General features: G+C 41.7%; 1 protein-coding gene across 3 annotated transcripts in view; it reads right to left on the bottom strand.

Annotated features, from left to right (window-relative positions):
* srl (sarcalumenin) overlaps window positions 1-27,188 on the bottom strand; it is a 58,768-nt gene that overhangs the window by 25,332 nt on the left and 6,248 nt on the right. For 2 of the 3 annotated variants that reach the window (XM_033040647.1, XM_033040648.1), the window contains exon 2: window positions 656-1,879. The exons of the other annotated variant lie outside the window; for it this stretch is intronic. In XM_033040647.1, coding sequence (XP_032896538.1) covers window positions 656-1,879 — 1,224 coding nt within the window. The remainder of the gene's footprint in view (window positions 1-655; window positions 1,880-27,188) is intronic. 3 annotated transcript variants of the gene reach the window in all.

Below are 27,188 nucleotides of genomic sequence, written 5' to 3'. Positions count from 1 at the left end.
CTATCATGCTATAACAGAACTGCTTGTAATTCCAAATTCATTTGCTTCTGCCAACTGTTCCTCAGTCTGCACGCATTGTGACTGAACCGTATTCCAAAATCCTATTTTTTGAAATAATCAATACTAATTGCCTCCTCATTTCTCTGGGAAGCCTGGCCATAGATTGACTAATTAGAAATCTAATTTTCCAGCATCCCCCGTCCACCCCCACGCCATTGGTTGATGAGAATACAATCTACATTGATTGACATCAATTGATATACGTAAAATTCAGCTTACAAAAAAAACCTAGTTGATTGAGCTACTTTTGGAGTAGTTCAGATCTTTATTATTAATTAGTGTGATGACAAATGTCCAATAGTAAATTATTCAGCGGATAGGTCACACAGAAAGCATGAAGTCATGCATCATAGGAATTGTTTGTGATGTTATGAATGAATCATTCCAGCTAGTAATTGTGAAGTTAGTGACAACAAAAGTGAAAGTTACAAGTGCAATCACATTCCGTTGGTCAGTCTCACACCATGATGTTTGTTAGATGAAGTTGATGTGCGACATCAAATTAACCCATTAAATTCCGCAGCTGAATGTTAACACTACTGATCTGTGAGTGTTCCACTTGGCACTGTGGCATGGCAAATCCTTGCTGACTCACCATCCTTCTCCTGTTCCTGTACTTCAGAGGTCAGCCTGGTGTTCTCACTGATGCTTTTGGCCATTCTTGCTATAGATTCAGGAGTCTTTTCCTTTTCTTTTGCATCAGATTCTGGGAAGGGGACACCTGCTCCTTCATCAGAAACAAAGCTTGCCTCATTAATCTCACCCTGGCCAATCTTGACTCCTTCACTGAGTCCTTCAATTTTTTGATACATTTTGTTAACTTCCTTTGCAAAATTTTGGGAATTTTCCACACCTTCTTCAGATCCATTATCATTGTCTCTTTTTGCAATGTCCCCACCTTCAGCACCTTCCACCTTTTCTTCGGTAGTTCCATTATCATCCAACTTATCCTGAATTCTCTCATTGTTTTGCTCCTCTTCCTCAGATTCACTTTTTTGAATATTAGCTTCCTGCTCCGAGTTTGCCATTTCAGTATTTTCCACCCCACTATCCAGTGCGCCCTCTTCCAGATCTTTGGTCTCGTCTTCCTTTTCTTCACATGATGCCTCACCTGTTTCCTTTGAAGAACTGTCCTTAAGATCTGACTCACCATTGGCATCCTCCTCAGGCCAATGCTGACTTCTGTTGTCATTGTATTTTTCAGTTTCTCCTTCAGGATCATGGTCAGATTCCAGAACCCTATTTTGTGTTGGTTCCATTACCTTTGCCTTTTCATCCCCATGGGATTCATTAACAGCCTTTTCTACAGATTCAATAGATCCCCTGTCCACAGTTGGAGCTATTTCTGTGCTATTGAGACCCAGTTCTTGAGATTTGTTGATGTCCTTATCAATAAGAACATTATCATCATTCTCTGTATTACCAGACCCAAGATTTTGATTTTTTTCATCATTTACAAGCGACTCTTCCAGTTCTCCAGTATCATTTTTGTTGATTTGATATTCCTCTTCTTCTTCAGCCCCCTTAGCAACGTGGTCATGTGCAGTAGCACACTTTGAACATGCTGATGCACAACTGTCAAAGTGTGATTGACCCTCTTCCTTCGTACTGGATTCTTTTGTAGGTCTGGATGATCCCAAATCTGAACTACCATCAAATGCTGAGTCTGCATACACGGTGGGTCCAGCATCCACAGCTTGTTGCTTACCATTCACAAGCTCCTCCTCATTCACATCAACTCCTGGGTTTGAGGTCAAGGCTCCGCTCCCTGTTAGAGTGACCACATCTTCACTGTTGGCCTTGGTGAAGTCTTGGGGTTCTAAATGATCAGAACATTATCAATCAGTTTACGAAAAGACTGTTTTGACTTGACTTCACTAAATCTAATTCTCGGTAGATGGGGCAATAAATATTGAAAACATTATTATTGTGGGCCCAGAAAGGTACTAATACGCATTGTTTAAAGGGAATGGGGAGATCAAACAGTGTTTGTTAAGGGAGAAACAGAAGATAACTAAAAAGGCAATATGGGGAGAAAAGATGAGGAATGAAGGTAAGCTAGCCAAGAATATAAAGGAGGATAATAAAAGCTTATTTCGTGTTTGTTTTCTAAGTCTGCACAAAACTTGAGAGTCTTTAATTTACAACAGAAGTCTTTAATGCTTTACTCAATGCCGGCAGCAAGACAACTCAAAATGGCTGCACTCTCACACACTACAGACAGGATAAACTATATACAAAAACATCTCCCTTTGGCCTGTGCAGCGCCACGCTGCACGGGAGGAGCAACGGGTCCTCCCACCCCACACAGTCCACCAAACATCACATTCCCCCATTCCAGTTTGAACGTCCCCATTTGGCTGGACCTCGCTTCACTCTTTTTTCCCAGCCTTTTTTGCATTTCACAACCCTTGTTAAAGGCTCAGAATCAACAGAGTTTTCCTCAGAGTTCTCTTTTGAGTGCTTTATCTGTATGCTGTTCTTTCTCCACTTAACTGTAGTTTTTCTCGGTGTTTTCGATGCGAACATGATTGGTTCTTCCTTGCCGTTCGGCGCCGTTTGTGAGATTACAGCTCCAAGACCATACGGCGATGCATCGGCGTCCAGCGAGATCAGCTTCGATGGGTCATAGTGGACCAAACGCGTCTTCTGGGCGAGCATCTCCTTCAACCTGGTGAATGCGTGGTGACACTCTTTGGACCAGTGCCATTCAACGTCCTGTTTTTGCAGGTTGTTCACGCACTTGCTGACCATGTTGCAATCCGTGGTAGATGACAATGCCATAGTTGATCCATCGTAGATAAAGGCGTTCAAGTCACGCTTGAAAGCATGGATTCAGTCGATGGCGCACAGGGATGTATCTTCTTTACCAACGACGATCATTGGCAACATCTGTGTCAGACCATTACAGGAAACGGCAACAGTGCAAATACCTTTCGTGGGAATGGGCTGTCGTCCGTATCCGAAAAGGAGGATGTTGGCCGGTTTCAGTTTCGGCGATCCGATCCTCTCTGAGATGTCCTGACCCACTAGCGACACAGCCACACCAATGTCCACCTGGAACTGTAGATCGATGTTCGAGACCCGTACCAAAATCCTCGTCTTGTCGGTGATCGTAGACACACCAAGCACTTCAATAGGAATGGTCTCCGCGATTTGGTCGACTGTGTTTTGCGCTTTCTTGCCCTTTCTCAGCTTTCCTACGGATTGACACACTGCCTGGAGATGACCTTTTCGATAACAGGCATAACAAACGGACTTGATATACAAGCACTCACGGTGATGATGAGCAGTCGAGCCGCACGGGTAGCAGGGTTTCCATCCTCCCCCCACGGGGGAACGGCTCTTCTGAAACTGTCCCACCTTCTCCGGATTTGCTCCGGGTCGATCAAGTAGTTTCTGGCGTTGCGGAATCTGGCGTTGCGGACGAGTCTGACGAACTGTATGCGCCTCCTGAGAGAGCCTCGACGCTGTTTCGCTGCCCATTTTGTGCAGTTCTTTACTTAGCAGCTCGGCCATCTTAACACACTGCAGCACATTCTTCAATGAGATGTCCGATTCCTTGAGAATCGCCTGCTGGATGAATGCGTGCCTGCAGCCCATGACCAGTCTATCCCACAACGCATTGTCTTGGCATTTTTCGCAGCATTGAGCTTTAAAATCACATGCCTTTGCCTTGGTGCGAAGTTCGGCAAGAAATTCGGTGATCGATTGCCCTTCCTGTTGCACTGTCCGGTAGAAATCGAGGTGAGCTGCTAGGAAATTTCGACTTTCTTCGAAATGCAGCTACAAAGCTGTTTTGATTTCAGCATATGAAACTTCAGTTACTTCTTCTGTAAGTAAATTTTGAAGCAGTGCAAAGTTTTCTGGAGATATTGATGTAGCAATGTTACAAAATTTTGAGATTTTAAAAATCAAGTCTGCAATTTATTCCATCAGATAAAGCATAAAAAGTTTAATTTGACACCTAATTCACTTTCATATCTTCAGTATTAAAAAAGTTATGGCCATTTTCATACTCGGAAATTAGCATCTTGTTCCCTATTGCTTTTCCATTGACTTAACACAAAAGCTGTGATCGAGGACAGTCAAAGGCCCATAACTTTCTTAAAAATTAAGAGAACTGAATGACATTTTCAGTTATTATAGATTGAAGCATTCTGAAACAAATATAAAACATCTTACTTGGATGACCTGAAATTAAAGCATATAATTAGTTAATTACCTAATTGTAGCTAATTACAAAATTGACCGTTGTGATGGAAATAGTAATAAACACCCAGACTGCCTTGAAAATTCAAAAATGTGATATTCTCAAGATCAGAACTTTAATATTATTGTACATTATGCTGTAAGTCTGTAGCAGATAGGTAAATAAATTACAATTTCTAGCAATATAGCAAGTCTTTATGGAGAAGATCAGTTGCTAGCTGGTACATTGGCATATCATAATCAGTAGCATCATCATACTCCTCAGATTGTAACCAATAAGCAACTATGTTTTTCTTGTTTTTCATCAACTTTTCAATGTTGGCATTGTAAACTACAGGTTTTTGCTCTTCAAACCACACATGACATGCCTTTCTGTCCACTACTTTCCCATTAAGAATGTCCTGTAGATTCCATTTCTTAAGAAAAGGAAAATTATTTAAAAATAGCCTAAGTATCCAAATAACAAACTAATCCCATTCACACAGGAATTCACAATATAACATGATTTTTAAATCTCACTGTCATGAATTTATATGCCAGGTGGAAGGAATTTAATGTTTAATTCCCATAAATTAATCTAAAAATATAATCAAAATTATTGTTTTTTGCACAATACATGTGACTCAAACTGTTGTGAATATTTAAGTTAAAAATAATGATCATGGAGAGAGAATAACACAAAATATAGACAATTTAGACGGCTTATGGCATGAATGTCCAAATAAAATGGGCATTTTAATCATCTTGCTTCTGGAACGCGATCGATTGGAACGTTGCATCTGCGGTGAATTTGAACCCCATATCAGCAGGAAAAACACTGCCGGTTCGTATGGGGCCAAAATCACATTTTCGCAACGTGAAATTAGATAAAAGCCATCCCAAGAAGCAAGATTATATGTAAAATACACGACTTACACTTTGTTTCGTCCCGTTCTTGCGATCCGTCACATTGTAGGTGTTGAGGGTGTTCGAAGTCGCTTTTTATTTTAATCCAAATATTAAATTGTCCAGCGATTTTTTTTTTAAAATGTAGCGCGAACGGGAGTCGGATCGATTATTCTTCAGCAGCTAGCAGCCCGCGGAAGTCCGCCTCCGATAGGCAGTACAAAACTACATTTTAATCCCCCCCCTCAAAGGCGCCAAAGTCGCGCACATGGCCAGCGCCGCTGAAGGGAAGTATCGTAACATCGCTAATTGATGAACACAAGAGAGCCTTCTTCTTCAGGTCAGTAGTAATTGCCATACTTTCAAAATAAAACTCAGCTTGCATTAAATATGACGACCACCTTTCCCGCTCGGGATCGAAACGATCGAATTGCCGAGACATGTTAAGTACACTACAGAACTGAAAAAAACTTTTTTTTAATCGAAAAATAGGTTCTTATCTGGGTCTTTGGACGCAATCCAAAGTATCCCACTACTGACACCACTTTCGTGTTCTTATTCTAGGTCTGCACAAAACTTGAGAGTCTCTAATTTACAACAGAAGTCTTTAATGCTTTACTCAATGCTGGCAGCAAGCCAACTCAAAATGGCTGCACACACACACACACAGACAGGAGAGAACAATATATAAAGCATCTCCCTTTGTTCTGTGCAGCGCCACCTGCTGCATGGGAGGAGCAATGGGTCCTCCCACCCCACACAGTCCACCAAACATCACAGCTGATTTAGGTATGTGAAGAGAAAAAGAATAGTTAAGACCAAAGTTGGACCCTTGAAGACTGAAAATGGTGAATTTATTATGGGGAAGAAAGAAATAGCAGATGAGTTGAACAGGTACTTTGGATCCGTCTTCACTAAGGAGGATACAAACAATCTTTCTGATGTACTAGCCAGAGGATCTGGGGTGACGGAGGAACTGAAGGAAATCCACATTAGGCAGGAAATTGTGTTGAATAGATTGATGGGACTGAAGGCTGATAAATCCCCAGGGCCCGATGGTCTGCATTCCAGGGTACTTAAGGAAGTTAGATACATTTGCGGGTGGAAGGGAGGGATTGTATGAATAATGAATCAGGCCTACTAAGCAATTCAATGCCGCCTGGATTGAGGCTGTTCTGACCAGTCTAGTGGAGGTTCTTTAGTGGAGGACTCCAAATTTAGTCCCACCATCTGACATCCTCACACAGTCTTGGATTTATTTTTCCTTATTGTTATTATGAATCCAGTTTTCCATTAGAAGATGCAATTGTACTTGTCGCAGTTATGATAATTAGCTGTTTGCTTTGTGATGCTGGTTCAACCATGATTCAGGCTTCAATTGGAGAGCATCAGATTTTATTCATTGCGCCATAGTCAAAGTACACGAGCTAATCCAGTCGGTTAAGCATTGGCCATCATCTTGATGCAGAGGCCAAAACTGCTCTGCAACTGCAGCAAAACTACAGGACTACAGTCATTCCAGTTTTCTAGCATCTGTTTACACAACTTTTTGTACATCGTAAAATCCTATGAGCCATGTCATAGCTCCATAGCCAGGAAAAAGACCAAATTCAGCAAAATAACTCGTGTTCTTTAAAATTTGTATTTTAGTTCCAAAGGAAGTTCTTGCCGTTATACATAAAGGTACATTGATTGGGATAAGAATGAACCATGCTAACTTCACAACTCAAAGGACATTCAATATCTACTGCATTTCCTTCTCTTTATATTTCCATTTCCTGTTTATCTCCATTTCCTGTAGTCACACCTTAGCTGTGGAGTAGAGAATTCCAAAAAATCACAATTGTTTGAGTGAAGTAATGTCTCTTTATCTCCTTGTCTTGGGACTATGGTCTCTAAGCATAGATTCTCTAGTCAGTGAAAACAGACTTCTGGCACCCATCTGTCAAGCTCTGTTTTCATGAGATCACATTGCATTCTTCCAAACTTCACAAATCATAGGCCCCGTTTGACTCCAAATCTCCTTTTAGAATAATCCTCCACTTCCAGCAATTGATCGTGAATCAGTGAATGATTGTTACCCCTCCTACATAATTCTGAAGGCTGAACTATCGTCAACGGGTACTTCAGGGCATGGGAGAGATATCACACGCTCTTTCTGCAAAGTTCTCCAAATCTACTGGAACCATATACAAACTATTGTCAGTATACTTCCCAGGTCAACAATCACAGTATTGAGGGCCTAATTCTTCCCAGTCTGCCCTTTGGGCCGCATCATTTACATGCCCAATTCCAGAAATATTCTATTCAAAGTCCAGTGAAGATATAACTAGATGGACAGAATGAAAAATCCAAAGATGTTCTCAAAGCCTCCTTGAGAAAATGCAATAGCTCCACTGACTCCCACTGAGAACCTCAAATCCATGCATTGGGAGTGCACAGATACAGTAAATGGTGGAAGGAATTGGCTTCCTCACCAGTCACTTGTCTGCCCTCTGAAACCTCCTGTCCCATTTCTAGTAAGTTTTGCAGTTCATCAGCCGCCCTAGAACGTACAAAGCCAGATAAAAAGATCAATCTCAGAACCATGTTCACAGATGAACATATTCAAGCCAATTGCTAGAAATCAGATCTGAGTAGAGAATACTTTGGTGACACCAGGATTCTTATATTTGTAATGAAACCTCCTTAGTTTTATGCCCCAACTACCCTGCTTTGTAATTGATTGCTGCACCTACATATAAATTTACTGTTATCTGTGTGCAGAAAGCCCCATACAATTCTATAAACTAATATTTATTAGTATCTCCTCTTTTAAAAATGTATTCTACTTTTCCAGTCTTCCAGTCAAAATTCCCACATTATATTCCATTATATTACTGCCTTCTGTTTCAGGAAAATTGATCAAAGTGAGGTAGAACACACAAATTAATCCCAATTCAACATTGCATGGATTACTGTATATGCAAATGGAGGCCCGAGGGGGAGAGATTACAAGCCTCTCCGAAATATCTGCATCTTTTTTGAAGGCAACAGGATACAGCCTACAGCATTGTTAGTCGCATTCTATTAAATAGCATAGGATATTTAAGTAGGATCAAGGACTTGATGGGCCGAAGGGAATTCGCTGACAGTCATTTTCCATTTGCAGCACAGGATGCAGACACGGTGTTTGAACGAAACATTTTACAGCGAGACAGATTTTCTTTTCATTAAGCCAATTACATTTCAGGCTATAATGCACTCTCAGGTGTCTGTCATTCTATATATAAACCTACTAAACCCTTGACTGGATTGCAGCCTTAACTAGCTCCAGGGTATCCATTAATCTATATATAAATAGTACCGCACACACCCGCCCCCAGCTACAACTGTTGTCCTGGATTTGGTAACCTATGTATATATAAAGAAACCTTTTGGGAGTGTGGGGTTGTATCTTGGCAATGCTGTCACAATGCACTGACCTCAGCGACTATTTGAACAACCACGCAAGATATGTTAGAAGTCATGAACATTCCAGCAGAGACATGTGGATCTGCAGATGTTCCTAGACTGGGTGTGCAACCTTGACATGTTTCTTTGATACTACAGCGGAGGTGGATAACCTGATGTCTTCATAGAACATAGTGCAGTCTTCCTGATCGTTATCCCCGTGATTTTTCCTTTGTCAGTGTGTCTTTATTTCATGAGGTGGCATCACTGAAGCTCCCCGGCAGCAAGGCCATCCTCCTGTGCCTCATGTGGAGGGGTTGGAGTTCTTTAGTCATCGCATTGGATGTGATGTTCCCCAATCCCCGAATGGCCTACTCCTGCATCTATTGTCTATTGTCTAATCTCGTTACATTAAATACTTACAGGCAAGATCATTGTAATCAGACAAGACCAATTATTTTTGCAAACCCTCTGGTTCACTGCTGTTCTTCAGGAGAGGAAAATCTGCCCTCCATTCTCATTCTTGCTTATATCACTCCAGTGATATGAACTAACAAAGATGAGTGGGAAGTAAGATGAACTAGCAAAGATGAGCGAGAAGCAAGCCGATTGGGTAATGTTTAAAGAGCAACAGAAGATAACTAAAAAGACAATACGGGGAGAAAAGATGAGATACGAAGGTAAGCTAGCCAAGAATATAAAGGAGGATTGTAAAAGCTTCTTTAGGTATGTGAAGAGGAAAAAAATAGTTTAGACCAAAGTTTGACCTTTGATCTTTGAAGACTGAAAAAGGTGAATTTATTATGGGGAACAAGGAAATGACAGATGAGTTGAACAGGTACTTTGGATCCGTCTTCACTAAGGAGGACACAAGCAGTCTTCCCGATATAGTAATGGCCAGAGGATGATGGAGGAACTGAAGGAAATCCACATTAGGCAGGAAATGGTGTTGGGTAGACTGATGGGACTGAAGGCTGATAAATCCCCAGGGCCTGATCGTCTGCATCCCAGGGTACTTAAGGAAGTGGCTCTAGAACCCGTGGACGCATTGGTGATCATTTCTATATGTTCTATAGATTCAGGATCTGTTCCTCTGGATTGGAGGGTAGTTAATTTTATCCCACTTTTTAAGAAAGGTAGGAGAGAGAAAACGGAATTATAGACCAGTTAGCCTAACATCAGTGGTGGGGAAGGTGCTGGAGTCAATTATAAAAGATGAAATAGCGGCATATTTGGATAGCAGTAACAGGATCAGTCCAAGTCAGCATGGATTTACGAAGGGGAAATCATGCTCGACTAATCTTCTGGAATTTTTTGAAGATGAAACTAGGAAAATGGACAAGGGAGAGCCAGTGGATGTAGTGTACCTGGACTTTCAGAAAGCATTTGATAAGGTCCCGCATAGGAGATTAGTGGGCAAAATTAGGGCACGTGGTATTAGGGGTAGAGTGCTGACATGGATAGAAAATTGGTTGGCAGACAGGAAACAAAGAGTAGGGATTAACGGGTCCCTTTCAGAATGGCAGGCAGTGACTAGTGGGGTACCGCAAAGCTCGGTGCTGGTACCGCAGCTATTCACAATATACATCAATGATTTGGATGAAGGGATTCAAAGTAACATTTGCAAATTTGCAGATGACACAAAGCTGGGTGGCAGTGTGAACTGTGAGGAGGATGCTATGAGAATGCAAGGTGACTTGGACAGGTTGGGGGAGTGGGCAGATGGAGTTTAATGTGGATAAATGTGAGGTTATCCACTTTGGTATAAGAATAAGGGGGAAGCCATTTAGAACGGAGATAAGAAAACACTTTTTCTCACAGAGAATTGTGAGTATGTGGAATTCTCTGCCTCAGAGGGCGGTGGAGGCCAGTTCTCTGGATACTTTCAAGAGAGAGCTAGATAGGGCTCTTAAAGATAGCGGAGTCAGGGTATATGGGGAGAAGGCAGGAACAGGGTACTGATGGGGATGATCAGCCATGATCGCATTGAATGGCGGTGCTGGCTCGAAGGGCCGAATGGCCTACTCCTGCACCTATTGTCCATTGTCCATTGTCCAACTCTTAGATCCAATGCAATAGGGGTGAACAATAAATAAAGTATTAACACTGTGAACAAATTAAAAATAACACCTTAGACCAAGTTAGCAAAAGTGTCTTAATGTCAGAGATAGTCTGTCAGATTGTAGGTGACCTCAGACAACCACTGCACAAGTTAAAAGTTTGCCCTATATCTCAACCAACATTTGTTCCACAACCACTGTTGCCCTAAATAGACCAACTGGTCATCCTTCCCATAGTCGTTTGTGGATTCATCCTGGAGCACAGCAATGTTAATAAGTCATTTACTAAATGTGAAGGACTTTGGGATTTCCCAATGCTCCAATTTAGAGCAATATCCACGAGGTTTCAATTGCTTTCTTCAATAGCTCAGCTAGTTTTATCTCCATCACATAGTGCAGGTGTTGCCTGCTTCATGCCTCTTTTTAAAGTAGGTTCTCTAGTTTTGTATGAAAAATCTCACTAGTCGACCCAGGCATTGACACCTGCTCCATGATGTTGGTCTCTGAACAAGGGAATGAAAGGATATCCACACCACGCGTATATGAGCACCAGTAAAGAGGGTCTTGGATTCTCATCAAGATGGCCACATGATCCAATAGCTAATTAATCTAAACACAAGATTTCTTTGGACTTAATATACCAGGGAAGTAGAAAACAGATATTCCAGAATCAGAGGGCCAAAGTTCAACAAAAACCTTGCATCTAAATGTAGATAGTAGATGGAAAGAATACAGGAGATCCAGAAATTAGTTAATAATCCTGCATACATTCATCAATACTGTCCATATAAAATACTCAAGGACCCATATAGTGAGGCGGCATTTAGAGTATTGTGTTCAGTTTTGGGCACCATGTTATAGGAAAGATGTTGTCAAGGGTACAGAGAAGATTTGTATACATCCTCACCAACACATAGGCTTTAACTGCTTAAATAAAGGAGAAGCATTCAGGAAGGCACTGAGCACATTGAGGCTCTGGGTAAGTAATGGAAGGAACATACTTGTGGAGTAATCTTCAGATCCCACCTAGGATTTTAACTTATGCCCCTGTCCCACCTAGGTGATTTTTTAGGCGACTAGGCTGTTGCCGGGGTGTCACCTGTATGGTCGTGAGTAGTCTCCTCAGTCGCCCAAAGAATCGGAGCATTTTTCTGGTTGCCGCTGAATTTTGAAATGTTTAAAACTTTACGGCGACAGTTGGCTTGACTCCAATGAGCGTAGCTTGACTTCCCCTGACGTAGTTGCTGTCGTAGGTTGTCGCCAGGATGACGTAGGTTGTCGCCGGTGCTGACTTCGGTGAATTCCATTGGCGACTAACTATGTCAACCAGCGACAGGTACCAGTGACTGAATTGTCTTACCTTGTCGTAGCTTGTCGCAGGTGGACGTAGGTTGTCGTACGTGTGGTCGTAGCTGGACATCCTAATGGGTCGCCAGTTGTCGGTAGCTTGCCGTAGCTTGACGTTGACTAAGTGGTAGGTTGTTGTAGACATTGTCGTAGACTTTGGCGTAGGGGGGTCCAGTCGCGGGTTTTTCGGCGATCTGCTACGACTATGATAGTCGCCGGCAGTCGCCCAAAAAATCGCCTAAGTGGGACAGGCCCATTACGCTCAGATTCTTGGTTACAATCCTGGCATGCTATCAGTTGCTATGAAAGATAGAATTTTAATAGTTTTTTTCTCCCAAAACATGCTTTATTTATAAAAGTTACAAGTGTATAACATGGAATATTCACATATTACCATTTGCTGTACAAGAAATACTATTCAACCCTAAACGAAACTAAAGGCGATCGACGTTTCAATGTCTCTGCATTGTCTACTCTCCAGAAATCTCATTTAATTCCAAGTCTCACAGCTCCCATCCCCTCCGAGACCAGAACAAATCACATTCCTTTCAGGCCAATTCTTGTCAAGACTCTGTTCCCCTCCATGATCCCATCTCTTCCCAGGTAATCTCCCACGACCCAGCCCAGCTCCTGCAACCATGAGGCTGATCATTCTTTCCAACCTTTGCCCTAACCTCCCCACTAGTTCACTGCGCTGCACTATTTTCTCTCATTTCCGCAAAACTTTGCCTATGCTTTCAGTTACATGTGATGTTTTCTTGAATATCAGTGATTACTGAATTAAATTGTCCATTTCTGCACATTTTTTAAACCAAGTTTAATGCACAATTTTTGTTTGTATTCTCTTTTAATTTAAGTGGTCAATGAGTATAAAAATCGTTTAGAATGTTAAGAGGATTCCATAGGGTACATACAATTAAACAATTTGCTCTCCTGGGGATCCCTCACCAGGGATCAATCTGAAAATTAAATGCAGGCCATTTGGGAAGGAATCAGGAAGCAGTTATTACATCGAAAGAAACAGTAATCTCAAACGTTCCTCTTAAAGTCTGTTGAGCTGGGTATCAATTGAAATTTTAGAGACAAGGATGAATAAAATCTTAAATTAGGTCATCAAGGGATTTTTGAAGCAAAAGCAAGGGAAATCTGACATGGGCAAACAGGCTTAAAGAACTCAACAGCCTTCTGCTTCCCTGAAGCAACACTGTGCCATAATAATGGAGATCTCTTTTGTCTATTAAGGTAACGTTGATGCAGACATTAAAAAATTGTAAAAAGTGGAGTAACTCAGCAGGTCAGGAAGCATCCCTGGAGAGCATGGATAAGCGACATTTCAGGTCAGGTCATCAATTTATTCGCACCCATTTTATAATTAGTATCACATTCAGGGCACTTTGTAATGTGACTGATCGTAAAAGGCTGTATGTAGTATGTCTAATCAGAGAGAAATAGGACATTGCAGATGCTAGTATCTTGGGGGAAAAAACAAAGTGCTTGAGGGACTTGCAGGGGGGGAAATGGAGAATCAGCGAAGAAGGGTCCCAACCTGAAATGCTGTCAGTCCTTTTCCTTCCATTGATGCTGCCTAACCCACTGAGTTCATGGTATAGATCACCAAAGGTTGGGGAGTGGGATATATCAGACTGGAGAACCAAGATTGCTGACTCTAACACATGAATTAAGACAAGCATACTGTCATGTGATGGGCTTCAGGGGCAGGAGGAACAAATGTTTTGGAACATATTTTCATTTGGCAAAAGCAATGGGTACATTTATCAGGATTAATAGCTTTACTGTTACATTACAAACTGATAAAGGCTATTTGGCCAGTTATTAATACAGTGTATAATCGGTTGTCTGCATTTGCACTGTCAACAATATCATCATATTTGGGATTGTGAAAAGGATTGATGAAACCTTTTGTGACAGAATTAACAACTTTTGCACTCAGTTACATCGGTGGAACTGGGAGATCTCATTCCAATTTCATGATGCAGATTGCTTGGCCTTGGCTGCTTGCGTTCCATAAATTATCCTGGCAGCAATCCTAGCCGCACTTAGTCATATTGTTCACTAGGGGCATTAAGTAAATTTGAGGTCAGTATGTGTCCCTATAACCTTCAGATTCTTGTGCTTGTGCACCAGGGATGTCTAATGCCTATGTTTCTGAGTCATCATATCCATTTGGCCTTGACTCAATGAGTAGCTCTCTCACCTCTGTGTCAGACATTCACAGATTCAAGTTACATTCCAGAAATTGGCCACAGCATCCAGACCAGCATTCGTGGACAATTGGATACTTTGCTTTCAGATGAGACAATAAACAGGCCCCTCAGATGAACTTAAAATATTTATTATCCTTTTAAAGTCAAGGAGTCAGAGTCATACAGCACAGAGACAGGCTCTTTGGCTACTATATCCATGTCAATCATCTATACTACTCCCATTTACCAGCACTTGGTTCGTAGCCTTCTATACCTTGATAATTCAAGTGCTCAGCTAGACACTTGTCAAGGGTTGTGAGAGTGCCTGTCTCCATCACCACCCCATAAATTCATAGTCATTTGGTCCTTTGGCCCAACTTGCCCATGCCAACCAAAATGCCTCAACTACACTAGTCCCACCTACCCACCTTTGGCCTATATCCCTCTAAACCTACTAGGCAGTATGTTCCAGATTACTCCCATCCTGAGGGTAAAAAATAAATTATTCTTCAAATCACATCTTAATCCTTACCTTGACTATATTCTCTAATTTTGGACAGCTTTTCTGTGGGGCAAGGTTCTACTTATTATCTCTGTACCTCATAATTTAGTAACCCTTTATCAGGCCCCTCTTCAACTCCGATGAAAACAACGCCTAGCTAAAACATATCTCCCCTCATAACTGAAACATTCCAAAGGCACTATCCGTGTGAACCTCGGCGCTGCAACCAGAACTGAACACAATACATGTTTTGCGGCTTAAGATTATGCCTATACCTGATTTTGTATTCTGTACCCTGTCTAGTGAAAGCAAGTATCCCAAACACCTTTTTCAACCTTTTTCTGTGCTACCAGCCTCAGGGTCTTTGAACCTGTACACCATGGTCCCTTTGTAGCTTAGTGCTAGCAAGGGTCCTACCATTCATTGCGTATGTCCTACCGTTAATAATTCTACCAAAGTGCATCACCTCACATATCTGGATTAACCAACATCTGTCCTTGTTCCATGCATCTTACCAACTGATATCATTCTGTGGTCTAATACTATCCTCCTCACTATCAACAACATGACCAATTTTCATATCATCTGCAAACTCACTAATCATACCTCCAACGTTCAAAGCAAAACCATTAAGTATAATACAAACACTGCGGATCCCAGCATTGATCCCTGTGGCATACAACTCAGCCTTTTTAATAATAACATAAAATTTCACAGTTGTCTTCCCTGAATTCTTATCTACAATTTTGAAAGGGACCAGAGGACTTTGTTATTCTGGCTGAATATATCTCTCAATTATAGCCATGATCAGATTATTTGATACTAATAATGCAAAAGTGAAACAATGATGACAATAATAATAGACTGGATGAGGATATAAATAGGATAGGTTTAAAGTGATATATTTGGTTTTAAGTGCAAGAGGAGACAACATAACCTAAATGGCACATTTCTGAAGAGCGTGCGAGAGCTGAGGCCCTATGTAAATTATAAATCTTTGCATGATTCAGGACATCTTGAGAGATGGGCATGTAGGACAAAAGCAAGCAAGTTTTATTATATCATTATGAGAACAATGGTCACACTTTACCAAGGATGTGAATGAACTAGAGAGAATGTGGAAAATATTTACTGGCGTGTTTCCAGAGTTTTGTGCTACAAGGTGGAAATACATATTCTCCTTGCAGCAAAAAAGGCTGAGAGAAAGCTTGACAGATGTCTATAATTGTGTTAAATTTGGATAAGGAAATAAAAAGAACCTATAACCATGATAAATAAGATAAAAAGACCAGGGAAATGGATTAAAAGTGATGACAAAAAATGTAGGGACGATATGTGAAAAAAAAATGATGCAGAGGATCTTTGTCAAGTGGAACTGACTGAGGGGGTAGAAACAGAATCATCAGGACTTTTAAAGAGGAAATAGAAGGAAAGTAACAGGGCGATTGAAATTTGTAAGGGAATGGGGCAAATAGGTTGTTTTGTAAAGTGCCAGCGTGGATTCAATACACTATTGTAATTCAGTGATACAAAGATTACTGTTACTGGGACCTCGATGCACATACATTTATTGCACCATTTCCTATATTACAATTGTGACTTTTAGTTTTAGTTGAGAGATACAGCGTGGAAACAGACCCTTCGGCCCACCGAGTTTGCACCAACCAGCGATCCTGCACTATCGCACTATCCCACACACACTAGGGACAATTTACATTTATACCAAGCCAATTAACCTACAACCCTGGACGTCTTTAGAGCGTGGGAGGAAACCGAAGATCTCGGAGAAAACCCAAGTGGTCGCAGGGAGAACATGCAAACTCCATACAGACAAGCACCCATAGTCAGGATTCAACCCGGGTCTCTGGCGTTATAAGGCAGCAATTCTACCGCTACGCCACCGTGACTTCATCAACTTCATCAATTTCTAATGTGCCTCATTGTGGCCCTCACACTTTTTTAATCTGCACTTTCTCTGAAGCTGTTACATCTTATATTCTGCACTTTGTTCTTTTTTGAAGTATCTGATGTGCTTATGTATGGTATGATTTACTTGGATAATACGTAAAATAAGTTTTTCACTGTATCTCGTTGCACGTGACTAATAAGCCAATATTTAATAATTAATTAATTGTTTGTGAAGTGCTTTTGTAATGTTCTTGGGATATGAAAAGTACAGCTCACAGATTATTTTGTCCTTCCGGTTAATTAAAATTTATTTTTTAATCCAGCAGTACTTGCAAAAAAACAAAAGGCTGGAGGAACTCAGCAGGTCAGGCAGTATCTGTGGAAGAAATGGACAGACGATGTTTCAGGTCAGGACCCTTTTTGCTCAAGGTTCCAGCATCTGTAATTTCTTGTGTCTCCTTGCAGACCTGTTGTTTTGATTTAAAAGGTAATGTGATCAGAATAGCTTGTCCTAATGATATAATTGAAACATGGAAAAGCAGCATTTAAACTGCAATATTGTGACAGTGATTATTCAAAAATACTGTCATCCTTCAGGTGAGATATTAAACCGAGATCCCATTTGCATGTACCAGATTAATATGCAAGGTGAATGAACAAGATTCTGTGGCATTATTTCAAAGCAGAGCAGGAGATCTTTCATATTTGTCCTGGCTTAAATTTATCATAATGCTCTTTGTGGGAGTTTGCTATTTACACATTGGCTGCAGTCTTTCCTATATTACAGTGGGATCTACAATTCTAAAGTAATTCATTGTAAGGAAATCCCATGGGAAATCAAGTTATAATTATGTCTTATACACTGGATGTTCAATTGGAGCTCTCTCTTCCAAATCCCATTCCCCTGCCTTTTTGTGCATTGTTTTTTACATACTTTGTAGGGGATTGCATGTAAACACTGGATTGAGAGGATCCCCCCCCCCCCCCCCATTAAATATTGACACACTCCTGGCAATCCCTTCAAACGTTGGCATACTCGTTATGGAAATCCCTGCGCATGTTAACACACTTCTGGGGATTTCCTACATGTATGGGCATATTACTGGGGATTGGCTCCCCCTATTGACATATACATGACCCAACTTGCCTCAAGAGGATAACACCAGCAAGGAGTGGAAGAAATGCAGAATCCCACGGGGGATGAGTACATTCTAAACATTATTGTTCACAGCTATGTTAAAAGAGAGAATGCCAAAAATATTAAAGCACACCTGATAGCCAGAGTTAATGTGCCTGCTATTATCAAGCCAACATCCTATTAACCAGCTCTCCTTAGACCTCATGTGCCTTAACTTTCTGGACCAGCCTATCATGCCTTTTAAATGTGTTACTAATGTCCACATAAGCAATGTCTACTGCCCCACCTGCATCAGTCTTCTTAGTAATCTCTTTAAAAGACTCGATCAAACGAATGAGGTAGTATTTAAAACAGCAGCTGTACAAATCGGCAAGAGTTTGTCAGGCTATCTCTATGTCTCATAGAGATAGCCTGACAAGATGTTGTCCTTGGGATTGTATAACATTTTAGACTGAGTTTTTTTTTTGTCAAGTTCCTTAAACTGAATAGCCTTTGTACAGCTAAGTTTTAGTTAAATTGTTACACCAGAGCAGATAGGAATTTGGGGTTTTTGAACGGACTTTAAAAAAAGAGAAGGACACGATGGCAGCGTCCATGGGCTACATCGGAAACCTTGGCACTTGACAAGAGTAGAGAGCCGTTCAGCTCCTATATGGAGAGAGCAAACATGTTTTTCACGGCAAACAACATAATGGAGAGATAGTGACTGAAACAAATAAGGCCGTTTGCAAACGCATGAAAGCAAATTTGCTCACGGAGATCGGTCCTGAAGTGTACGGCACACTTGTGAATCTCCTTGCGCACATAAAAGCAAAAGACGTGCCATTCAATGGCATTATGAAGAAGTTGGAGGAGCACTTCAACCCAAAGCCTCTGGAGATTGCAGAAAGATATAAATTTGGCACTAGAAACCAGAAGCAGAATGAGATAATCAATGAGTACATAAGTTTGCACTGTAACTTTGGAACCTTTCTCCGACGCGCACCATGCGACAGATTTGTTTGTGGTCTCATGGATGAACGAATTCAGTCCAAACTCATGAACACTCCAGATCTTACATTTGAGAAAGCATGCAAGATTGCCACCACAATGGAGATGGCATCAAAGAATGCTCGCGAGTTTCATTCACCACGGACTGCAGTGGCCGTTTACAGTCACAAGGCAGTGCCTATGGCCAAACCAAGAGGCACTAAACCAAAACCAAAGTATGGCGGGGAGCCGTGTTCAGCCAGTTGTTATCGTTGCAATGGTAATCACTCATCCCAATTTTGTCAGTTCAAAATGGCCAAGTGCTATAAATGCCAGAAGAAAGGCCATATCACCTCAGCTTATTGGGCCAAGCTTAAAACAGGAAACCAACAATCTGCGGGAATCAAACGACAACACCAGAGATGAGTTCACAACTTGGAGGTGAACCCAGATGGAAATAAACTTGGGTTGTACACCATTTATGCAACCAACATCGATAAGCCTACAACCAGCCAAGGCAAGGACTTTTGAACTAAACTATTGATAAATGAACAGTTAATCGATATGTGTATTGATACGGCAGCAGATTGTTCGGTCATCAGCAAAGACCTGTACGGAACAAAGTTCCCACAGACACCATTATTTGAGAGTAAGGTCAAACTGAGAAACTACTCCGGCGAAGTTTTGGAGACATGTGGACAAATGAACTGTAAAGTTCAGCATAATGGTCAGCCAGTAACACTGCCCATCATAGTGGCCAGCTACAGAAATAAACCAACCCTCCTTGGAAAGGATTGGCTGAGTAGAATAGAGTGGAATAGACTAGAAGAACATTTTAAGCGTCGATTTGTCCAAATCACATCTTGAAAACGTCATAAGCAAACATGCAAACATTTCTGCCGACAGTTACACGGGAATAACAGGGTACTCTGCACACATTCGACTTAAGCAAGATGTGAGACCTGTGTATTGTCGACCAAGACCTGTACCATATGCACTAAAGCAACAAGTGGATGAAGAACTCGACAGGTTAGAGCAGAATGGAGTACTCGTGAAGATAGACCAGAGTAACTGGGCAACGCCAATTGTGGCCGTACCCAAGGCCGACAAAACTGTTCGACAATGTGGTGACTACAAAGTCACAATCAACCAAGCCGTTGATGACGAACAATATCCGTTACCAACCTCACAAGATCTGTACGCAGAACTAGGTCTTCACTAAACTGGATTTGTCTCACGCTTACGCCCAACTCAATGTCGACAAGGAAAGTCAGCGGTACTTGACTATCAACAAACATAGGGCTTGTATTCATATACAAAGATGCCCTATGGTGTGAAATCCTCCCCGAATATTTTCCAGTCTGTCATGGACAAAATGTTACAAGGCATTCCGCATTGTGTGTGCGACCAGGATGACCTACTGATATTCACAGAGGGCATGGTAGAACATCTGGAAATCCTCGAGCAAGTTCTCACACGACTGAACTGCCACAATGTCAAACTGCGTCAAAGTAAATGTGTATTTGCGCAGTCAGAGGTGGTCTACCTTGGACTCAAAGTAGACGCCAACGGACTTTGCCCTGTGAAGGCGAAAGTGGAAGCATTAGTGAATACTCCAAAACCCAACAATGTGTCAGAGCTACGATCATTCCTTCGGATGGTGCAGTTCTATGCATGATTCCAGATTTAGCAACAACTTTGCTGTCCCAGTTTGACTACAAGGTTGAGTACAGAAGCTCCAAGTGCAATGCAGTTGCAAATGTGGGAAGTGAGAACTCAATCTACACACTGCAAGTTGTAGATGAAGACTTTTCAGTGACTGCAACAGAAATAGCAGCAGAAACAGAGAAAGACACTGTGCTGAAGTGGGTCTATGAACAGACATTGAATGGTTGGACTGAAATTGATAGTGGATTGAACTCAGTTCTGAACTCAGAGCTGAAGCTTTTCCATAATCGACACCATGAATTATTATGTGAGCAGGGATGCATCAAGTGGGGTTACAAAGTGGTTGTACCAGAGTCTTTGAGAAACAAAATTATGAATGAACTTCATGCCGAACATCCTGGCATAGTAAGCATGAAATCAATTGCCAAAAGTTTTGTGTATTGGCCTGGTAATGACAGTGACATCGAGTCACTGGTGAGCAAATGTAGCGTCTGCCAAAATTGCCGGAATAAACCACCAAAAACACCACTGCAACCCTGGTCATGGCCAAGTAGACCTTTTCAGAGAGTTCAGGTAGATTTTGTGATGATCACTTTCTGGTACTAATAGATAGTCATTCCAAATGGATTGAGGTTAAGCATATGGAGTCAAGCACTACTACTGAGTGTACCATAGATGAGTTGAGATCCATTTTTGCATGCCATGGTTTACAGGAAGAACTTGTTTCTGATAACGGGCCTCAGTTTTGTTCAGAATGGTTCAAAGAGTTCATGCAGCGGAATGGTGTAAAACACACTTGTTCCCCCATACCATGCAGCCTCCAACGGGACAGAGGAAAGGTCTGTTAGAATAGTCAAAGATGCTCTCAAGAAACAGGTTTTGCAGGATAGTTCAAAGCTCAGCATGAAACATCGTTTGGCTAGTTTCTTGCTGAAGTACAGAACCACACAACACACAACAACAGGTTACTGACCTACAGAACTGTCGATGAAGAGAAGGCTAAGAATACGCCCAAGTCTAGTTCAACCCAATTTGGCTTTGAGAGTTGAGCAAAAACAATTAAGTCAAAAACGCCATTTTGACTCCCACAAAAAGGAGAGGTACTTCAAGCCAGATGAGCAAGTTCGTGTTCTTAGTCCTCCCAACAAGTCCAGTCGAGACAAATGGGATGTTGGGAAAATAGTGGAAGTGTGTGGAACAAAAAGATACTTAGTTGAAGTTGGAAATAGGATCAAAAGTGTTCATGGTGATCAAATGATTCCAGCCAAAGATGAACCAAAAACTGAGCATGAAGTCCTAATCCCCGAGTTTTCATCTGAAAGTGAGTTGGAAGAGACCACTGTGATTGAAACACAAAGTTCAGTTAGTACAGACAAAGAAACAGATTCCTCTGGTCAAAGTCAGGGTACCAAAACAGTGCCAAACAAGCCTACAGTTGAGTCAACACCTACAATACAATATACAATACAATACAATTTATTTGACATTTGAACCCCATTGAGGTTCAAACGAAATGTTGTTTCTGCAGTCATACACACAAGAAAGAACCAAGACACAACACAATTTACACAAACATCCATTACAGCGCATCTCCTCCTCGCTGTGATGGAAGGCAAAAACTTATCTCTCCCCTGCACTCCCCATTCCCCTCCAGATGTCAGAGTCAAAGCCCCCGGCGGGCGATGGTAATTGTCCCGCGGGCATTAACGCCGCGCCGGGTGATGCAAGGCCACGCGCCGGGTCTTGTTGTTGGAGGCCCCGGCGAGCGCTAGCAAAGTCCCACAGCCATTCCAAGCCGCGCCGGGCGATGATGTAAGGCCCCACTCCAGGTACTCTTCAACCCCGCAACTCGGGCGGGTGAAGTCGCCTTTGCGGAAGCCCCGAAAAGCGGTCTCCCAGCAGGGACCCGCGGGCTCCCGGTGTCACTGTCCACCAGACCTGCGGTAAGCCTCCGAATCTCCGGGGTCAGGTCGCAGTCGAGCGCCACCACAGCTCCACCCTCCGAACTCGGCCAGCTCCACGATGGTGAGTAGGTCCGCAGTTCCGTGACTGGAGGCCCAGGTCGTTCCTGCTGGAGGCCGCTCCACGGTGCTAGGCCCCAACGACAACGGAGACCCAACAGAGAAAAGGTTGGGTTCTCCGTGCAGGGGATAGATTTTAAAAGTTTCCCCCACCCCCCGCCCCCCACACACATACCCACACACATACACAAAAAATAATAATAAAAACTGCATTCAAACGAGACAAAAAATAATAAAAAGACAGACGGACTGCAGAGGCCGCTGCGACGTGAGTCGCACCGCCCACCTAAACCTGTTACACCTGTTCCTGTTAGACGATCAGGCAGGATCCGTAAACCAGTAGTCAGATTAGGTTTGTAAATTAAGTAACTCACTGTATAGGTAAAACAAAAATGTGTAGATATGTAAATTACATTTATTATGTATATCATTTAAGATTTCATAAATACTGGTTTAAATCAAGTATCACAACAACAAAATTGTAACTGAGTACTTAGATTTAATACTTTAAAAAAAGAGAGCAGTTTAATGTATTCATACATATTCATGAATAGGTTAATGAGTTGGTGTTGTCTATATCTCCTTGACCTCCTCTTCCCCTACCAACCCTCACGGTCCCTCAGATCCACATCAGCCGGTCTCCTCTCCATCCACAAGTCCAACCTCTGCAGTTTTGGGGACAGAGCCTTCTCCAGGGCAGCTCCCAGGCTCTGGAACTCCCTCCCCCAACTGATCCGCAATTCCGTGTCCCTCACCATCTTCCAGTCCCGCCTCAAGACCCATCTCTTCACCTCTGCCTATCCTTAGCCCCACGTCCCCGTCCCTTTTCATCTGTGCATTAATTGCCTCATACTGTGTTTTGTATTGAATTCTGTCTTTACTTTGTGTACTAGTCATGTCTCTACTATTTATTTCATTCCCCTTACATGTTTTTCCTCTACATGCTCAATTTTTGTAAGGTGTCCTTGAGACTCTTGAAAGGCGCCCATAAATAAAATGTATTATTATTATTATTATAAGCAGGGAATGTTGGGTAATAAATCTTTCTCGTGATCCAGGCAACCTGCGCGTAAGTTGTTATTCATTCTGCCATCCGGAATATAACAAATGGCAATTGAGTGTGTCGGCCAAGTGGTAGGAAAGGGATGTCCTTTTCATTGTAATTAGATATGGTCTTCTTCTTGCGTTTGAGGCAGCAGAGGTAATGTAACGCCCTCCAGGCGTTGGATATGGTGACTTAGTTGTTTCTCTGCTGACCTAGGTAGCTGTGTTTCCCAGGTAGTTAGCCGCTTACTTTTAATGTCTTATTAAGTACATAGAAAAAAATCAAAACCACGACTGGCTCAAATCAATTATGCTCTAGTAACACCACACTCACCACGCACAGTATGAAAACGTACAAGAATGTACAAGGGTCCGATGCACAGTATGAGAATTCACAAGAAAAGATTTATAGATAATGGTGATGATGCATACAAGATAAATCTACAAGCTTTAAATTTTACATCTGCAAGATGTAAATTTATAAGCTTGTGGAAGTCTAGCATGCCCAAATCACGAGTGCTGGAGTAACTCAGTGGGTCAGGCAGTATCTCTGGAGGCCATGTATAGGTAACATTTCAGGTCGGGACACTTACAAGCGTTGCTCCAGCACTTGGTGCTCTAAATAAGGTTCCAGCATCTGCAGTTCCTTGTGTCTACAAGAACTGTGGGGTGGAAGATTGTAACCTTCACGTGGTCCGCCATGTTTCGCCGAATGCAATCAACCCGGCGTGCACAATCAAATAAGATCAAATAGAACAAGTTGTCCTCCAACTTTATGCTGTGCACAACATATGCAAGAAGAAGAAGAAGAAGACAAGAACTGTAATAAGTCAGTTACAATCTGAGAGCAAGAGTTATAATCAACGGTATCGGTAGAAGTTGGTATAACGTGTCAGATTATTACCAGATTGTACCTTAACACTGCGATATAACATAAAAAATGAGTTGCCGTTTAATTTTGAAATGGTATATCCATGCTCCCTCCATGTGAAGTAAATTGGTGATCTGGGATGCTGCAATGTGTAATATGTAAGTTCACTGTACTAGGCTCTGGTTCTCAACGCCAGTTTTTTCAGTTTCCTGAGGTGGCCTATTACCAACATAGTAGTTGCAAGTGGAATCAAATGAGGAAAAGATTGGTGACTCATCATTTGGATTTTAACTCTCCATTATCCATAAGGTTGCAGTTTACAGAATGTTTGACTGGATGGGGCAGATGCAACAACATTCAAGAAATGTAACCACAAGGACTGAGCAGGTCAGTGATTGCCACTCCTTGTACTTGATTCAATATCCACTCACTTATCACTGGCATCCTCTGGCCCTGAACCGCAGAACCCAACGTGTTCTTTTTCATTTACAAACCATGGGTGTGGTTGGCCAGACTAGCTCCAATAGCCCTTGAACTGAACAGCTTTCTGTGCCATTTTTGCAATGTGTTGGGTTTGAAGTCACAGCTCTAAAACAACCGCCACCAAGGAGTACTTCCCGCAGATCCCAGCCACGGAATGCCAGTAACGGATCCATCCTGTGGTGGTTATTGAATCCAGAGGCAGGAGCGCCAGTCACATAAATTGGTCTGTCCTTTTTGGGATGACCTGCATTGAGATGACCTGCCCCAGATATAGAGGACAGACTCCCTTCCAAAAGGAACTTTGACTAAACAGCTAGATTTTGATGACAATCTGGTAGTTATTGTGGTCATTTTTGCTAACAAGTAATAATCATTACTGCACAGAACAACCACACCTTGGTGGTTATTTGTAGAGCAATCCACGCTATCCTAATCACATTCCCCTGCACTTTTCCCACAACTTTGCAAAATTTCCCTGTCCAAATATTCTCTTTTTAAAGTTCTAACTGATTCTATCATCTTAACGTGGATTTTCAGATTACTGATAACAATATCTGTTGTAATTTCTTCATTAACTTCACATGAAGTCATATAGAATGGAAACAGGCCCTTTAGCCCACCATGTCCATGCAGATCATTGAGCTTCCATGAACACTAATCCCATTTTATTCTCCCACATTCCCATCAGGTCCCTGACATTTTTCCAACACCTACACAGTAGGGGTAATTTACATGGGCCAATTCATTTATCAGCCCACATACTTTTGCAATATAAGATAAAACCAGAGCACCCAGTGAGACCATTGTGGTTAAAGGGAGCACATGCAACCCACATAGACAGCATTGTAGGTCAGGATTGAACCTGGGTCACTGACTGTGCCACTGTGCTTCCCAATCTTCTTTGATCAAAGGGTTGAATTAAATTAGTCAAACATGATTTGTTTTTTGTAAATCTCTGACGACTTTTCTTTATTAAATCAAACCTTTTCAAGTCTTCTTCTCAAGCCAATTCCCCCCCCACTGATTATAGTTTCCAAAACTAAGATTAAACTGCTCTAATTTTACCTGCCAGACACATCTTCACGCCATTTTTCAAACAAAGGTGTCACAGTTGTCATTTTCCAGGATTCTGGCATTTCCCATCTATCTAGGGTGGGTTGAAGATTATGACAATATCTGCAGCCATCCTATCTGGACTGTTATTTGAAACTCAGCCAGCTTTTCCAATACCAGCCTTCCAATTAATTTTATCCCATCCATCTACTTACCTTGTCTTCTATTAATTCATCGGTTTCATTCTCAGATATAAAATACCCCTCAAATGTTTCTGTCCTGATCTCTTTCTTGACTCAGACGTCTCTCTTGCTCCCCTATTGGTCCCACTCACATGCTATTTACATGCCTGTGGAGGCCTCATACTTTCTTCGTTTATATTAATTGCTATTCGATTCTCATTGTCTCTCCTTGCACATTTTGCTTTCCTTTTCATCTTTGTCTCAGTTTATAATTTACAGTCTGATTCACACGTGAATTATCTGGTTGACATATTCCATGCACCTTTCTTTGTTTCATCATGTTCTTAATCTTGTTTGTCATTCAGAGGGCTCTGGATTTTATTTTTAGATACCAGATCTATTTAATTAACAATTTAAATTCCATCCAGAACCCATGGTGGAATCTGCACTCAATGGATCCTGGATTGTTAATTCAATACCAGTCATTATAGCACTGTAACCCATAATTATGCTGCACCTTGCCCTCCTGTATTTTTCATCATTAAAAAGAAAGAGTAAAAGTCACAGTAGAACGGAATTTTTATTGTTACTATTGCTAACATGTTAGAGTCACTGCTGCACAGAAGAGCAACAACACATGGCTGGCTCTCTATAGAGCAAACCGATTTATCCTGAATCCTGCCAGGAGTAACTGTAAAGGCGGAGATAATAGTGGCATTTGTGACCCTTTTAGATAGGCACATGGACATGCAGGGAATGGAAAGATGTGCATCACATGCAAGCAGATGAGATTAGTTTACCTTGGCATCGTGTTCAACACAGATATTAAGGGCTGAAGACCCTGTTCCTGTGTGATACCTTTTTATGTTCTATCTATATTACATGAATGGTAGGGCCCTGGGAACATTGTACAGCAGAGATATCTAGAAAAACAAGTACATAGTTCCCTGAAAGTGGTGTCGTAGATAGAGAGCATGGTGAGATAGGCAAATTGGCCTTCATCAGTCAGGGAATTGAGTGTAGAAGTTGAGACATTATGTTACAGTTGTACAAATGTTTTATTCAATTTTGGTCACTCTGCTATAGCAGAGATGCCATTAAGCTGAAAAGAATGTAGAGAACACCTACAAAGTTGTTGCCAAGACTCGA

This window comes from Amblyraja radiata, chromosome 22, assembly GCF_010909765.2.
Source record: "Amblyraja radiata isolate CabotCenter1 chromosome 22, sAmbRad1.1.pri, whole genome shotgun sequence".
In the NCBI taxonomy this organism is placed as follows: Eukaryota; Metazoa; Chordata; class Chondrichthyes; order Rajiformes; family Rajidae; genus Amblyraja; species Amblyraja radiata.
This window is presented reverse-complemented; position numbering and strand designations above follow the sequence as displayed.